The sequence below is a fragment of the Saccopteryx leptura genome, chromosome 4 (assembly GCF_036850995.1).
Source record: "Saccopteryx leptura isolate mSacLep1 chromosome 4, mSacLep1_pri_phased_curated, whole genome shotgun sequence".
In the NCBI taxonomy this organism is placed as follows: Eukaryota; Metazoa; Chordata; class Mammalia; order Chiroptera; family Emballonuridae; genus Saccopteryx; species Saccopteryx leptura.
The window spans coordinates 120,781,007-120,796,184 of NC_089506.1; the positions used below are offsets into that span (position 1 = coordinate 120,781,007).

Here is a 15,178-nt window from a genome sequence, read left to right on the forward strand (position 1 = left end):
TGACATCTAGAGGGGACTAAGTGAGGGGGCTCTGACACAGACCAAGCTCCACATGAGAAGAGGGAACAGGAGAGTGGCCTTGGGCCTGTGGGCCAACATGACTAGCATGTGACCCCAGACTCTGCTGTCTGCACAGCCTTCGGGAAATGTCCCTAGGCATCAGAAGAGAAGTCAAATATTCATGTATTCATAAAGGGAAAGGAATTTTTCCTCTACTTTATAAAATCTTTAGTTTGATGTCTGGCTTCAAAGTCCTTGCAAATAAATTCCCTAAATATTTGGGTGAATACATGTAACAGCCCTCCCTGGATTCACAAGGAACTAAAGCAGTGGCACCAGTTATCTGCTCCTTGTCTGACTCACAGTGACTCAGCTGTGGGCAATATGATTACCCCATTCCCAAAACTGGAGTGTCCCAAAAGTGTGATTATGAGTCCTGTGGTACCTTCAAAAGAAAACTTCTTGTACTGATGCCCAAAGCTGCGGGGAGATGCAGATGGTTTCTTTGTGGGAATGGCATCCCCTGCAGAGAGCACAGAGAATGCAAGGTCATGGGCCTGCATCTGTTCTGGCCATGGTTCTTCTACCACTCCGTGACTGGGCCCGTGGGATGGTGTGTACTTCTCCCAGGTGGAGCTGAGGGACTGTGACCACGGACACAGCCATGGATTGTCTACACCTCCCAGTTCTCACATAGGCTTCTGGCAGGGAAACATAGTCTGGAAGCCACCTGTCCCCTAGTGACAAGGCCCTCCAGAGACATGGGTCTGGGAGATGCACAGGCTACCATAAAACTCTCCAGTTTAACTCAAATGGCTTCTCCAGGAGCTGCCATGTTGGACTTAGAGGGATTGGAACAGCCCTAGGAAAGAAACTCAACTTGTCTCCCTCTCCTACCATAAACACGCACGTCCACAGCTCCTGGTCTCTCTATACCAGGCAGAGAAAACCCAGAGGACAGTCAAGTTTCCTTCTTAGCATCTTCCACACCTCCAAAGCCTCCATAGATTTAAGGAGCTATGTCTTACTCACCTTTCTCATTGGCTAGTAATATATCAGCAGGTTTGGAGTTGTTAGGCAGCTCTTCTTTCCCAGAACCCTTTGCACCACTTTTGCTAGAGGCTAAATGAGACTTCTTCAGACCTAAAACATCAGCATCCATGTCATCCAAGTCCTGGAAAATTGGGAAGGAGAAATTCTCACGGGTGCTCAGATGGTGGTTGCTAAGTGCCTCCATGCTCCTAGCAGCCTGGTGGAGATGTTGCCTCTTTGTCTATGTGGGACAAATGAAGAATTGACCTGACAGGGTCACAGAACAAGGACAGAGGCAAGGCCAAAGCACAGAGCCTCCACACGTCCAGGCTTAGACAGGCCCAAGTCTGGGGTTGGGAGTCAAAAGCAGCTGCTCTTTGAAGCCGGAATGAGAAGGTGCTAACATCTGCTCTCAGAGCTTCTCCCAAAGGCTCAGCCAGTGTTGAAACTGCCTGCAGGGGGAACCAAGCAGCAGGACCCTGGGACAGCTGCTGGACAGTGAGAAGGGGCTTGAGACTTTTTGTCCAAAGCCAAGGAAAATTTTGGGTTCCTTGGCCTGCCTGGGTCAGGGGAAGCGAAGCACATTTGGAGGCAGGAATGTGAGAAGGCTATTCCATGTCAATGGATTTTCTATAGTGATGATGTTAAAAACCAGCAGGAACCAAGCCAGGAGCCACTAAGCCCTCAGTACAGACCCACTGAAGGATAATTTTGATAAGGGATCAAGACTTCATCCGAGGAGGGCAGCTGGCACCCCAGGGGCAGAATTGTGAAGAAACAAAGAGAAATGAGAAAATTACTCAAAAAAAGATGAGTTGAAAAAGAAAACAGAATCAAAGGTAAGCAGAGATGGGTGGAGGCTTAGCTCATGGTTCTGGAATGAGAGACAAAAGTCACCACCAAAAACTGAGTCAGAGGACACGAGGGTCACACCAGGGTCCCAGCTGGCTAGGCTTGGGAAAGAGCAATTTTAAGCTGAGATTAGAGATGCTGAATCTGGAGGGAAGGAGGGAACAGACCCCAGTTCCTCGGGGCATCCACAGGGCTGAGGGCAGGTGCTCAGCCTCCTCCCTGCCCAGACAGGGGCGATGTGGGTTAACCCATGTCAAGGGGTCAGGAAGGATGCTGCTGGAAGGGAGGGGAGGGAAAACAAAGGCCGGTTTAAGGCTTTAGACTTTACACTCTGGCCAGGCCACCTGAGTGCTAACAGATTATAAAAGTCTTCAGAATGTATGTCTTAAAATTCCATTGCCAAGATTAGCTTGAGGGTTGATCTAATCAGAGGACAGCTGTACTGAAGGGAACTTGGCAGGGGGTATGAGAAGAAATAGGGGAAAAGGTTAAGAATAAGCTTTAGAGGAGGTAATCTTTCCTGGTCTTTCTGCCAGGTAGGGGGCAGGTGGAGGGATGCGGCCAGGTGAGTCTTCAGGAGGGAGTGGCCCCATTTCACCAGAGGCCTGAAGCATAATGTGTCTCTGGGTGGGCAAATCCCTATAAACCAGGAAAACTGATGCATCCCCAGAGGGGCAGAGGGCATGGATGAGCTCCAGTCTTGCCCAAGGAAGGGCTCAAAACACAATCTTTAAAGAAAGAAATCAGAGGAAGAATGAAGTTTTGGCACAAAATACGAGCACCCCACCCCACCCCTGTTCCCAGAATGTGCACGGGGCTTCAGTACCTTCATGGCCTGGAGTAAAGCCTGCGGGTCTGCATCTGAGATGTCTGAAACCTAAGTCCACAGCAGGGTGAGGACTCATGTTAGTCAAGGCCCTTCAAAACTCAGGGCACTAGCCCCTGTGGCCTGCTTAGGGCAGGAGCAGAGCCAGGCCAGTGGGGCATGAATAGGAGCGTGCTGCCCTCCATGGGGCTGGGTGTTGTTTGAGTTCCAATCTGCCCAGGCATGGAGACCCAGACAGTGCTGCCACTTTCGCTTCCTCCCAACTAGAAAACACCACTTCCATCACAGGGCTCAAACGGTGCCGCTTCCCATCCGTGTGACTGGATAGCAGTGGAGTTTTATTATGGAAGCACAGTTCAAAGGGGCAACATTCAAGGCTCCAGTAGCTGCTAGGAGCTCTACTTTCTAGGGTATCTCACTGATAGGAAGGAAAAGGATGTTGTTTTGGGCACTAGGGAACCCTTAGGTATTGTTTTGCTTTAAGAACTGGCTTTGGCCTGACCTGTGGTGGCGCAGTGGATAAAGCGTCGACCTGGAAATGCTGAGGTCGCCGGTTCGAAACCCTGGGCTTGCCTGGTCAAGGCACATATGGGAGTTGATGCTTCCAGCTCCTCCCCCCCCCCTCTCTCTCTCTGTCTCTCTCTCCCTCTCTCTCTCCTCTCTAAAAAAAATGAATAAATAATAAAAAAAAGAATTATTGTTTAAAAAAAAAAAAAAAAAAAAAAAGAACTGGCTTTGCAGGGCCTTCTAAACTTCTGTGAGCAGCCCCTTGGCCACAACACTCACCTGTTTCTGGGGACAAGCAGAGAGGGTGGGGAGTAGGAACTGGACCAGGCTCACCTCGGCATCATCTCCTGCTAGTTCTGCCATGGTGCTGAAGGTATTGTTTTCCAGGAGGGACCTGAAAAGGGGCAGAGTCAGCACCCACTGGCATCCCTAGGGCACCAAGTGACTCTACGAAAAGAATAATGGCTTAGAGGGTCCAATTGAACTTGGAGAGACATGCTTTTCCGGGAGAACAGTTACTAAAAGGAATTTTGCCGGCCAAATGATGCAGTGATTTTTAACTTTTTAAAAAAGGGGTAAAGGCCCTGGCCGGTTGACTCAGTGGTAGAGCGTCGGCCTGGCGTGCAGAAGTCCAGGGTTTGATTCCCGGCCAGGGCACACAGGAGAAGCGCCCATCTGTTTCTCCACCCCTCCCCCTCTCTTTCCTCTCTGTCTCTCTCTTCCCCTCCCGCAGCCAAGGCTCCATTGGAACAAAAAGATGGCCCAGGCGCTGGGGATGGCTCCTTGGCCTCAGCCCCAGGCGCTCGAGTGGCTCTGGTCTTGACAGAGCGACACCCCGGATGGGCAGAGCCTCGCCCCTGGTAGGCATGCCGGGTGGATCCCGGTCGGGCGCATGCGGTAGTCTGTCTGACTGCCTCCCCGTTTCTAGCTTCGGAAAAATACAAAAAAAAAAAAGGGGTAAAGCCTCTTTAAAACCTAGCTGTCATGGCCCTGGCCTGTTGGCTCAGCGGTAGAGCGTCGGCCTAGCGTGCGGAGGACCCGGGTTCGATTCCCGGCCAGGGCACACAGGAGAAGCGCCCATTTGCTTCTCCACCCCTCCGCCACGCTTTCCTCTCTGTCTCTCTCTTCCCCTCCCGCAGCCAAGGCTCCATTGGAGCAAAGATGGCCCGGGCGCTGGGGATGGCTCTGTGGCCTCTGCCCCAGGCGCTAAAGTGGCTCTGGTCACAACATGGCGACGCCCAGGATGGGCAGAGCATCGCCCCCTGGTGGGCAGAGCGTCGCCCCCTGGTGGGCGTGCCGGGTAGATCCTGGTCGGGCGCATGCGGGAGTCTGTCTGACTGTCTCTCCCTGTTTCCAGCTTCAGAAAAATGAAAGAAAAAAAAACAAAAAAAAAACTAGCTGTTGCCTGACCTGTGGTGGCACAGTGGATAAAGCGTCGACCTGGAAATGCTGAGGTTGCCAGTTCGAAACCCTGGGCTTGCCTGCTCAAGGCACATATGGGAGTTGATGCTTCCAGCTCCTCCCCCCTTCTCTCTCTCTGTCTCTCTCTCTCTCTCTCTGTTTCTCCTTCTCCTCTCTAAAAAATGAATAAATTAAAAAAAAAAACACCTAGCTGTTAAAAACAACACGCCTAGGCCCTGTAGAGCGTCGGCCTGGCATGCAGGAGTCCCGGGTTCGATTCCCGGCCAGGGCACACTGGAGAAGCACCCTTCTGCTTCTCCACCCCTGCCCCTCTCCTTCTTTTCTGTCTCTCTCTTCCCCTCCCGCAGCCGAGGCTCCACTGGAGCAAAGATGGCCCAGGCGCTGGGGATGGCTCCTTGGCCTCTGCCCCAGGCGCTAGAGTGGCTCTGGTCGCAACAGAGCGAAGCCTCCTGGTGGGCAGAGCTTCGCCCCCTGGTGGGCATGCCGGGTGGATCCCGGTTGGGCACATGCGGGAGTCTGTCTGACTGTCTCTCCTCGTTTTGGCTTCAGAAAAATACAGAAAAACAACAACAACAACAAAAAAAAACCACGCCTGACCAGGCGGTGGCGCAGTGGATAAAGCGTCGGACTGGGATGCGGAAGACCCAGGTTCAAAACCCTGAGGTCGCCAGCTTGAGCGTGGACTCATCTGGCTTGAGCGTGGGCTCATCTGGCTTGAGCAAATAAGCTCAACAGCTTGTACCCAGGGTTGCTGGCTCGAGCAAGGGGTTACTCGGTCTGCTGAAGGCCTGTGGTCAAGGCACATACGAGAAAGCAATCAATGAATAACTAAGGTGTCGCAACGAAAAACTGACGATTGATGCTTCTCATCTCTCTCCATTCCTGTCTGTCTGTCCCTATCTATCCCTCTTTCTGACTCTCTCTCTGTCCCTGTAAAAAAAGCCCAAAAAACCCAAAAAAACAAAACAAAAAACATGTAGCCTGAACAGATGGTGGCACAGTGGATAAAGCGTCGGACTGGGACGTGGAAGACCCAGGTTCGAAACCCCAAGGTTGCCAGCTTGAGTACAGGCTCATCTGGTTTGAGCAAGACTCACCAGCTTGAGCCCAAGGTCGCTGGCTTGAGCAAAGGGTCATTCAGTCTGCTGAAGGCCCATAGTCAAGGCACATGTGAGAAAGCAATCAATGAACAACTAAGGTGCCGCAACGAAAAATTGATGCTTCTCATCTTTCTCCCTTCCTGTCTGTCCCTCTCTCTGTCTCTATCACACACACACACAGACACACACAGACACACACAGACACACACACACACACAAGCCAGGTAAGAGCCCTCGACAGTTGGCTCAGTGGTAGAGCATCGACCGGCGTGTGGAAGTCCCAGGTAGATTCCTGGTCAGGGCACACAGGAGAAGCAACCATCTGCTTCTCCAACCCTTCCCCTCTTATCTTCTCTCTCTCTCTTCCCCCTCCCACAGCCAGGGCTCAAATGGTTCCAGCAAGTTGGCCCTGAAGTGCTTAGGCTCAGCTGCCGAGTAGTAATGGAGCAAATCCCCAGATGGGCAGAGCATCGCTCCCTAGTGGACTTGCTGGGTGGATCCTGGTCCAGGCACATGCAAGAGTTTATCTCTTTGCCTCTCACTGAATAAATTAAATTAAAAAAATAGATAAAAAAATAAATAAATAAATACAAAAACAACAGGCAAGAAAGAAAAACACGTGCTTTCGCTAAAATGAAGGTAGGGTGGAAAACTCACAAAACTCCTCCCTATCACTCAACTGTCAGGAGAACCTTAGAAGGAGAACCTGAAAATCACCAATCTGGGCCAATCCTCTTATTCTGAGGATAAGGAAATTGAGGCTCAGGGGTTCAGGAATTGTCCAAGGTCACACAGTACATAGCAGGTGTAGGACTACAGTTAGGACTTCTGACCCCTAGTTCCGTCTCTTTCCATGCCCAAGGCTCCTTTGCTGACATTAAAAGCAGGCACACAGTATGTGGGATGTGGGGGTGGAGAGGAGAGCAGCTGGATGGGACTAGGTCACGGATACCCATTCAGTCCTGTGCTTACTTTGTCCTAGCCCTTGCAGAAGACAGAGTCTGGGCTACACCTGTGTTATCTCTGGCACTTGAAGCTAGTATAACAGGCTTCTCAGGTAGAGTCACTGAAAAAAAAAAGAGAAAATATGTCACTCAGCTTCAGAGAACTGGTGTGAAGATGAAAAGAGTCGCAGGTTTCCCACCAATCTGTCTCCTAGACCTTCCTGTGAAAAAATGGGCCTGTTGGAGGAAGGAAATGGGCCCCATAAGCAGATTCTGATGTTGTCCCTTAAAAAACCTGAATGGCGCCCTGGCCGGTTGGCTCAGCGGTAGAGCGTCGGCCTGGCGTGCGGGGGACCCAGGTTCGATTCCCGGCCAGGGCACATAGGAGAAGCGCCCATTTGCTTCTCCACCCCCGCCCCCCCCCTCCTTCCTCTCTGTCTCTCTCTTCCCCTCCCGCAGCCAAGACTCCATTGGAGCAAAGATGGCCCGAGCGCTGGGGATGGCTCCTTGGCCTCTGCCCCAGGCACTAGAGTGGCTCTGGTCATGACAGAGCGACACCCCGGAGGGGCAGAGCATCGCCCCCTGGTGGGCAGAGCATCGCCCCTGGTGGGCGTGCTGGGTGGATCCCAGTTGGGGGCATGCGGGAGTCTGTCTGACTGTCTCTCCCCGTTTCCACCTTCAGAAAAATACAAAAAAGAAAAACAAACAAACAAAAAAAAAACCTGAATGGAGGAGGGGGCAGTATATTTCCAAGCAGGTCATCAAGCCTAACTGCCAATTGGTGACAAATAAAGAATCTATAGACCCCTACGGAAACGCATTGTTCGCTGTCATTAGAACAAACACATGGGCCTCTACTTGCTGGGATCTTCTGGGCCAGGTATGGGGAACCGCAGCCTTGCTGTCCCGGGTGAGCTTTGCATGACCCTGACCAGCTCCTCAGAACATCAAACATGGACATACAGGTAAGAGACTAGCCTGACCTGTGGTGGCGCAGTGGATAAAGCATTGACCTGGAAATGCTGAGGTCACCGGTTCGAAACCATGGGCTTGCCTGGTCAAGGCACATATGGGAGTTGATGCTTCCAGCTCCTCCCCCCCTTCTCTCTCTCTGTCTCTCCTCTCTCTCTCTCGCTCTCTCTCCCTCTCCTCTCTAAAATGAATAAAAAATTAAAATTAAAATAAACTTTCCTTTAAAAATAAAGAGAGAGACTAACACCAAGAATAATAAGGAATCTTATAACACACCAATTAAAAAATGGGCAAAGGATCTAAAAAGATCCTCTCCAAAGAAGATAAACAAATGGCCAATAAATATATGAAAAGATGTTCAATGTCAGTAGTCATTAGGAAAATGCACATCAAAACCACAATGAGATGCAACTGCACAGTCATTAGGATGGCTAGAATTAAGAAGACAGACAGTAATAAGTATTGACAAGGATGTGAAGAAACTGTAACCCTCTCACACTGAGGAAGGAAATGTAAAATGGTGTGGATGTTGTGGAAAATAGACTGACAGTTTCTCAAAAAGTTAAACACAGAGTTACCATCCAGTCCAGTAATTCCACTCCTAGGTTTACATCCCCAGAGCACTGAAAACACAGCTCCAGGCCCTGGCCCGTTGGCTCAGTGGTAGAGCGTCGGTCTGGCGTGCAGAAGTCCTGGGCTCGATTCCCGGCCAGGGCACACAGGAGAGGCGCCCATCTGCTTCTCCACCCCTCCCCCTCTCCTTCCTCTCTGTCTCTCTCTTCCCCTCCCGCAGCTGAGGCTCCACTGGAGCAAAAGATGGCCCGGGCACTGGGGATGGCTCCATGGTCTCTGCCCCAGGCGCTGGAATGGCTCTGGTTGCAACAGAGCGAAGCCCCGGATGGGCAGAGCATCGCCCCCTGGTGGGCATGCCGGGTGGATCCCAGTCGGGCACATGCTGGAGTCTGTCTGACTGCCTCCCTGTATCCAGCTTCAGAAAAATACAAAAAAAAGAAAACAACAAAAAAACCCCACAGATCCACACAAAAACATGTACATGAACATTCATAACAGCATTATTCACAATAGCTTAGGCAAAATGTGGAAATCACCCAAATATCTCTCAACTAATGAATGAATAAACAAAATGTAGCATATCCATGCTGTGAACTATTGCTCAGACATGGAGAGGAATGAAGAAGGAGACCTTGGGAACATTACAGTAAATGAAAGCCAGAGGCAAAAGCCACATAGCGTATGATTCCATTTTACATAAAATGTCCAGAGCCCTGGCCGGTTGGCTCAGTGGTAGAGCGTCGGCCTGGCATGTGGGAGTCCCGGGTTCGATTCCCGGCCCCTCCCCCTCTCCTTCCTCTCTGTCTCTCTCTTCCCCTCCCGCAGCCAAGGCTCCACTGGGGCAAAGTTTGCCCGGGCGCTGAGGATGGCTCTGTGGCCTCTGCCTCAGGCACTAGAGTGGCTTTGATTGCGGCAGAGCGATGCCCCAGATGGGCAGAGCATTGCCCCCTGGTGGGCATGCCAGTTGGATCCCGGTCGAGCGCATGCAGGAGTCTGTCTGACTGCCTCCCTGTTTTCAACTTTGGAAAAATACAAAAAAAAAAAAAAAAAAAGTCCAGAATAGGCAAGTCCATAGAGAGAGTAGATGAGTGGTTGCCTGGGGTTGGGAAGAGGAGAGAATAAGGAGTAACTTCTAATGGGCATGGAGTTTCTTTATGGGATAATAAAAATGCTCTCAAATTACACTGATGATGGTTATACAACTTTGTGAATATACTAAAAGCCAGTGAAACATACACTTTAAAAAAAGAAAATCAGGCCCTGGCCAGTTGGCTCAGCAGTAGAGCGTTGGCCTGGCGTGTAGAAGTCCCGGCACACAGGAGAAGCGCCCATCTGCTTCTCCACCCTTCCTCCTCTCCTTCCTCTCTGTCTCTCTCTTCCCCTCCCGCAGCCAAGGCTCCATTGGAGCAAAGTTGGCCCTGGTGCTGAGAATCGCTCTATGGCCTCCGCTTCAGGTGCTAGAATGGCTCTAGCAGTGGAGCAATGCCCCAGGTGGGCAGAGTATCGCCCCCTGGTAGGCATGCCAGGTGGATCCCAGTTGGGGACATGCGAGAGTCTGTCTGCCTCCCTGCTTCTAAAGCGTCGACCTGGAAATGCTGAGGTCACTGGTTCGAAACCCTGGGCTTGCCTGGTCAAGGCACATATGGGAGTTGATGCTTCTGGCACCTCCCCCTTCTCTCTCTCTGTCTCTCTCTCCTCTCTAAAAATGAATAAATAAATAAAAAAATAATAAAACATTGTTCAGACGTAAATATAAATAAAAATTTTAAAAAAGTAAATTTTGTCTGACCAGGTGGTGGCGCAGTAGATAGAGTGTCGGACTGGGATGCGGAGGACCCAGGTTCGAGACCCCAAGCTCGCCAGCTTGAGCGCGGGCTCATCTGGCTTGAGGAAAAAAAAAAAAAGTTGGCCCTGGCCGGTTGGCTCAGCGGTAGAGCGTCGGCCTGGCATGCGGGGGACCCAGGTTCGATTCCCGGCCAGGGCACATAGGAGAAGCGCCCATTTGCTTCTCCACCCCCCCTCCTTCCTCTCTGTCTCTCTCTTCCCCTCCCACAGCCAAGGCTCCATTGGAGCAAAGATGACCCGGGCGCTGGGGATGGCTCCTTGGCCTCTGCCCCAGGCGCTAGAGTGGCTCTGGTCGCGGCAGAGCGACGCCCCGGAGGGGCAGAGCATCGCCCCCTGGTGGGCAGAGCGTCCGCCCCTGGTGGGCATGCCGGGTGGATCCTGGTCGGGCGCATGCGGGAGTCTGTCTGACTGTCTCTCCCCGTTTCCAGTTTCAGAAAAATACAAAAAAAAAAAAAAAAAAAAAGCTCACCAGCTTGGGTTGCTGGCTCAAGCAAGGGGTTATTCAGTCTGCTGAAGGCCCGCGGTCAAGGCACATATGAGAAAGCAATCAATGAACAACTAAGGTGTCACAATGAAAAACTGATGATTGATGCTTCTCATCTCTCCGTTCCTGCCTGTCTGTCTCTATCTATCCCTCTCTCTGACTCTCTCTCTGTCCCTGTAAAAAAAAAAAAAAAAAAAAAGGAAATTTTATGTAAATTATATCTCAATTTAAAACAAAAAAACAAGCCTAAATCAGGGAATTCTGAGAAGCAGCACTTACTCTCATCCCCCAGGAGGTCATATAGGACATCGTCAGTGGAGCCTGGAACAGAAAGGGTAGTGTCATGACTTCAGGAGGAAAAAAGAATGGTCCTTACAGCCGCAAGTCTAAGACCTCATCTAGGACCTCAGGGCTCTCAGACATTGGACCTTAGGCTTAGCTCTCTCTTCATTGACCATGAGATGTTTTCTAACACTTTGGCAACAAGTCACATCACCTTACTGAAAGACCCCAGGGTAGAAACTGAAAAGAACTTTCTCAAAGGAAGATAGTGAAGATTTTTAGTAGAATCTACATTCTACATGACACAATGGCCAATAAGCCAATTTTCCAGACTCCAAACGGAGCCCAGTGTGCCTCTTTGGGAAAAGTGTCCAAGATTTCTGAGCACATACAAGCTTCTTTCATACCAACAGCCTCCGAGTACCCTCCACCTAAGACCCCCAGAACTGGTCTGGAGGCACACCTCCTTGGCTACTTTCCGATGGGGCATGTGGGAAGCCACGTGCAAGTACTGAGTAAAATCCCATCTCTCCACTCACCTTTCAATCCCTTTTTTGTCTTTGGTGCCTAAAATGGGAAAAAAACATTTCAACGAGATCAAACAACAAATGTGTGTTGAAACCAAGAACACTGTATGTTTTGCCTTTTGCCAAGTCAGCAGAGGAAAAAGGAACACAAATGACATTTAGAGCCATGAGCCCTTTATGCTTTCCTAGTTTCTGAGAATAGACTCATTCAGAGGCGGAAATATTACCCACTAACCACCGTGGATACCACTGCAGATGTCCCCTCTAACCCCCATGAGCAGAAGTCTCTCCTTTTCCCTGAATTCCAAATGCCAAATGCAAACCCTCCCAGCCAAAATGCAACGTGATTGGGAATGTTTTCCTCTATCCCATATCCCAAAGCCGGTACAGTGACAGAGTTAAAAGTGCTTCCAGCTGGACATTCAGAGGCTCAGAAGAAATGCTCACTCATCACAAGTTCAACATCAATGCTACTGCCCATCACTCTTCTGGCGGGGGTGCAGGGGGTACCACATCCTGGTCCTCATGGCCCAATCCCTGCAGTGCTCCATGCAGTCAAGATCTTGGGGGTAGGGGGAAAGGCTCACATTCCCACACATCTTACTCTGCTTTCTGCCTACCATCTCAAGGCTCCGGGGGCTGCTTGCAGCTCCTTCACAGTGCTGTCCACCTCATTTGAATTCTGCCCATATCAGGTTCACACTCCCTAACGAAGAAAATCAAAGTGGTTGCTTTAAAATGATGTAGCTTTAATTGTGCTTGAGCCCAAGGCTTATGAAGATTTCTCTGTTTACCCATTCAAGAGGTCAAAACCTATTTCCATAAATTAAAAATTCCTAATAGCAGGAACAATTCAGATGAGAGGCAATGTGTTTTGGGTAACTCCAAGCTTTCGGAGGCCTGAAGATGACTTGAATAAAGTGCACTGCTCCCCATTCCTCACTGGAAAGAGGACGTGGGGGGATGGCAGGTGCCCATTTCAGAAAGCAGGTGGGGTGCCCAGCATAGCAGCCAATGCACTTTCCCAGGTAACACACACCACTCCTTTCTAGGCAGCATTCAGCAGTTGACAGGCCGTCTTTTCACTGACAGTGGAAATTCTTCACACTAACTAGAAATCCAACCCAGCCCATTAATAAAGAATTATCACTCTTTCCCTCCCTTTCCTCAGCGTCACTAGAACCGACCTTTGGCACTCCTTGGAAGGAAAGAGTCAGAGGAAGTCAGCGCTGTTACTCTGGTGTTTGCCTGTCCTGTCATTAGAATGCAAAGTTTACTTGGGGGTGACCCACAGGGGCCACTTTGCATGTTTCTGTTTCTTTTTCTCTGCAATGGCAATTTTTACGACCTAATTGTGCAAACACGTTTTGTCTCATATTACATCCAGGAACTTCCGGTCATCTCCTGGAGATCGTGTCCCAGCTTCCCAAACTGCGGGAATTTCTGAGGTTTGCGAAGGCCACAGGGCCACAAGTACCATCACATCCACATCGTCGCATTTGCTCAGCCAACTCAGTGCCGGTCATTTTAAAATCCCAAGCCCGCCCCTTAGCAAGGGCCCCGCAGGAGGCTTGCCCTCGGTCTAGCCACTCCGCGCCCTTCCATGCGTCACCCCTCTGCACGATGAGCCCATCTCGACCCCAGAGCAGCCGACGATCCTCCCAGCACCTAAAATTCCCCGGTTACGCACCTTTCTCTTCGGGGGCACAGTCGCTGGGACTTGTCCGAGTCATAGCCACGTTTCCGGGTTCCTCTCGAGCTCAGGTCGGTCAGGACCCCTCGGTTAGGACCCACGCTTCGGATCCCAACGAACGCCCATCACTGAGTCAATCACCCTGCTTCCAAAAGAAAGAGGCGCCTGGCACCCTGGGAGTTGTAGTCCAAGGCTCGCTCACATGCCAGAGCCAAAGGGACAGGAACGCCAAGATAAACTACATTTCCCAGATACACTACATTGCCGCGCTGCTCCGCCCGTTGCTAAGGAGCAGAAGACTCTAGTGTTCAATGCGGGTCGGTTTCTTCTGTCATTCCCTGGAGGCCTGGGCGCCAGGACCGAGCACTCTTCCAAAGGTGACTCCTGATGAGGAGGGTGTGTGAAATGTGTTAGATTGTAAGACTGAAATGTCAAATTATGTATTTATTTCACATTCCAAAGCTTAGGACAGTGGCTGTGATCTTCCTGAGAAAAGAAAAGAAAAACGGAAAAAGGAAAAAGGAAAGGAAAGGAAAGAAGGAAAGAAAGAAAAAGGAAAAAGAAATATCAAAGATGCAAAGCCAGAATGAAACCCAATACCATCAGCAATAAAGACACATAACACTTTTTGTGTTACAGATTTTATTATGGGTCTTTCAATTTTACAAAGGAAAAGGGAGTTAGTGGGTTGGTTTACCCGCAAGGAAAGCAGTGCTGGCGGGTCACCACTGCCTAACCATGATTAACATGCACTGGACCCATGCATCTTCTCTGTATTCCTGCCCCCACTGACACGTTTAGCCAGGGATGGGTAACAACACAGGCTAAATGTGTCTTGTTAGGTAGGAACTGAAGAGCCACTGAGCCATTTCACCCGCAGGTGTTGTAAAGTACCAAAAGCTACAGAATTAATATTAATGTTATAAGAGGCTTGAAGAACATTTTATTAATTTGGGTTAAGGTGTGCAGAGAAATTGTGAGAATAGTCTCTGTACTGTGTGATTGGCATAGTCAGGATAGCCCTTGGCATTGTGTTGTAAATGCAAAGGGGAGGGAAACATGGATTCCCCAGACATTCCACCACGCCTGTGGGGAAAAGGGTGAATGGCTAGCCAGGTACAGGGAGAGAAAAACCAAAATAAACCTTTTCTCATAGCAATGAGCCATTTGCGGGCATTTGTCCCCACTGAAACTATCTCTCCTATGTAAATGCGTGTGGTTAACACGTGTGACTCTGGACAGAGAGATGGCAGATAAACACTAGATAATATAGGAATACCTTTAATATGTAAAGAGACATCTTTCTACCATTGTGTTGGCTTGTAAATTTTGTTTTCCCCAAAAGGGTGTATGGCTTGCAAATTGAACGTGGCCCTATCATGTTAAAGGACATATGACTATAACCAATAGTGGTAAGGAGCTCCTAATTGCAATTTTTGCTTCTGTACTTCCCACTTACAAAACTATAAAAACTAAGTAGAACAAAAGGCCGGTAAGCTCTCTGTCAGATTTCTGTTGGAGTTCCTGCCGCTTGGCCAAGCTAGACAATAAAGCTTTGATGTGTAAACGACGGACCTTGTTCCTGACTTTCATGTTTCAGTCCCTCCGAATTTGGCTTAACAGGAACCAAAGTTAAACCACACAGTGAAAGAAACAAAGGTAGCAAAGTAATTATATACTCCAAAGGATATGTCCCATTCTTGAATCTTCAGAAATTGTAAATAAAATGTTTACAAAGTAGTAGTAAGAAGATCACTTATTTGTTACTCATCTATGAAACAACAGTGTTGTGGCAAAACAACTTATTTTGGTTCAGACTTTTTCAAATCACTCAATTTCCCATGATCTTTGTAAAGCCAGGAGCCACGGCCAGGGCCACTATCACAGCAGCTGCCTGGCCAGTGCAGGTTCGCATTGGATTCGGACAGTCGGTAAAGAAACAATGGAGCCAAAAACTGACAGGCCATTTTCTTTCATTCTAGCTTGCACCCGGCGGGCAAGTAAAAACATACACTGGGCTCCAAAACCCACTCACATTCAGTGCTCACAAAGCCACTGACTTATCCGAGTTTCCTAGAATCAAAGGTTTCTAGCTCACCAGCCTTATTCTCCTCAGTTC

General features: G+C 49.6%; 1 protein-coding gene across 10 annotated transcripts in view; it reads right to left on the reverse strand.

Moving 5' to 3' along the window:
* The window catches only part of FBF1 (Fas binding factor 1), a 31,559-nt gene extending 18,269 nt beyond the window's left edge, over positions 1–13,290 (reverse strand). For 2 of the 10 annotated variants that reach the window (XM_066381253.1, XM_066381252.1), the window contains exons 1-8: positions 13,057–13,285; positions 11,987–12,072; positions 11,379–11,406; positions 10,837–10,878; positions 6,712–6,805; positions 3,551–3,611; positions 1,033–1,174; positions 446–523 (exon numbers count right to left, since the gene is read on the reverse strand). In XM_066381253.1, the coding sequence (XP_066237350.1) occupies positions 446–523; positions 1,033–1,174; positions 3,551–3,611; positions 6,712–6,805; positions 10,837–10,878; positions 11,379–11,406; positions 11,987–11,989 (448 nt within the window). In that variant the 5' untranslated portion in view covers positions 11,990–12,072; positions 13,057–13,285. Of the gene's footprint in view, positions 1–445; positions 524–1,032; positions 1,175–3,550; positions 3,612–6,711; positions 6,806–10,836; positions 10,879–11,378; positions 11,407–11,986; positions 12,073–13,056 lie in introns of those variants that run through there. The other 8 variants (XM_066381258.1, XM_066381254.1, XM_066381250.1 and 5 more) reach the window with 8 other exon arrangements.
* Positions 13,291–15,178: the final 1,888 nt, after the last annotated feature.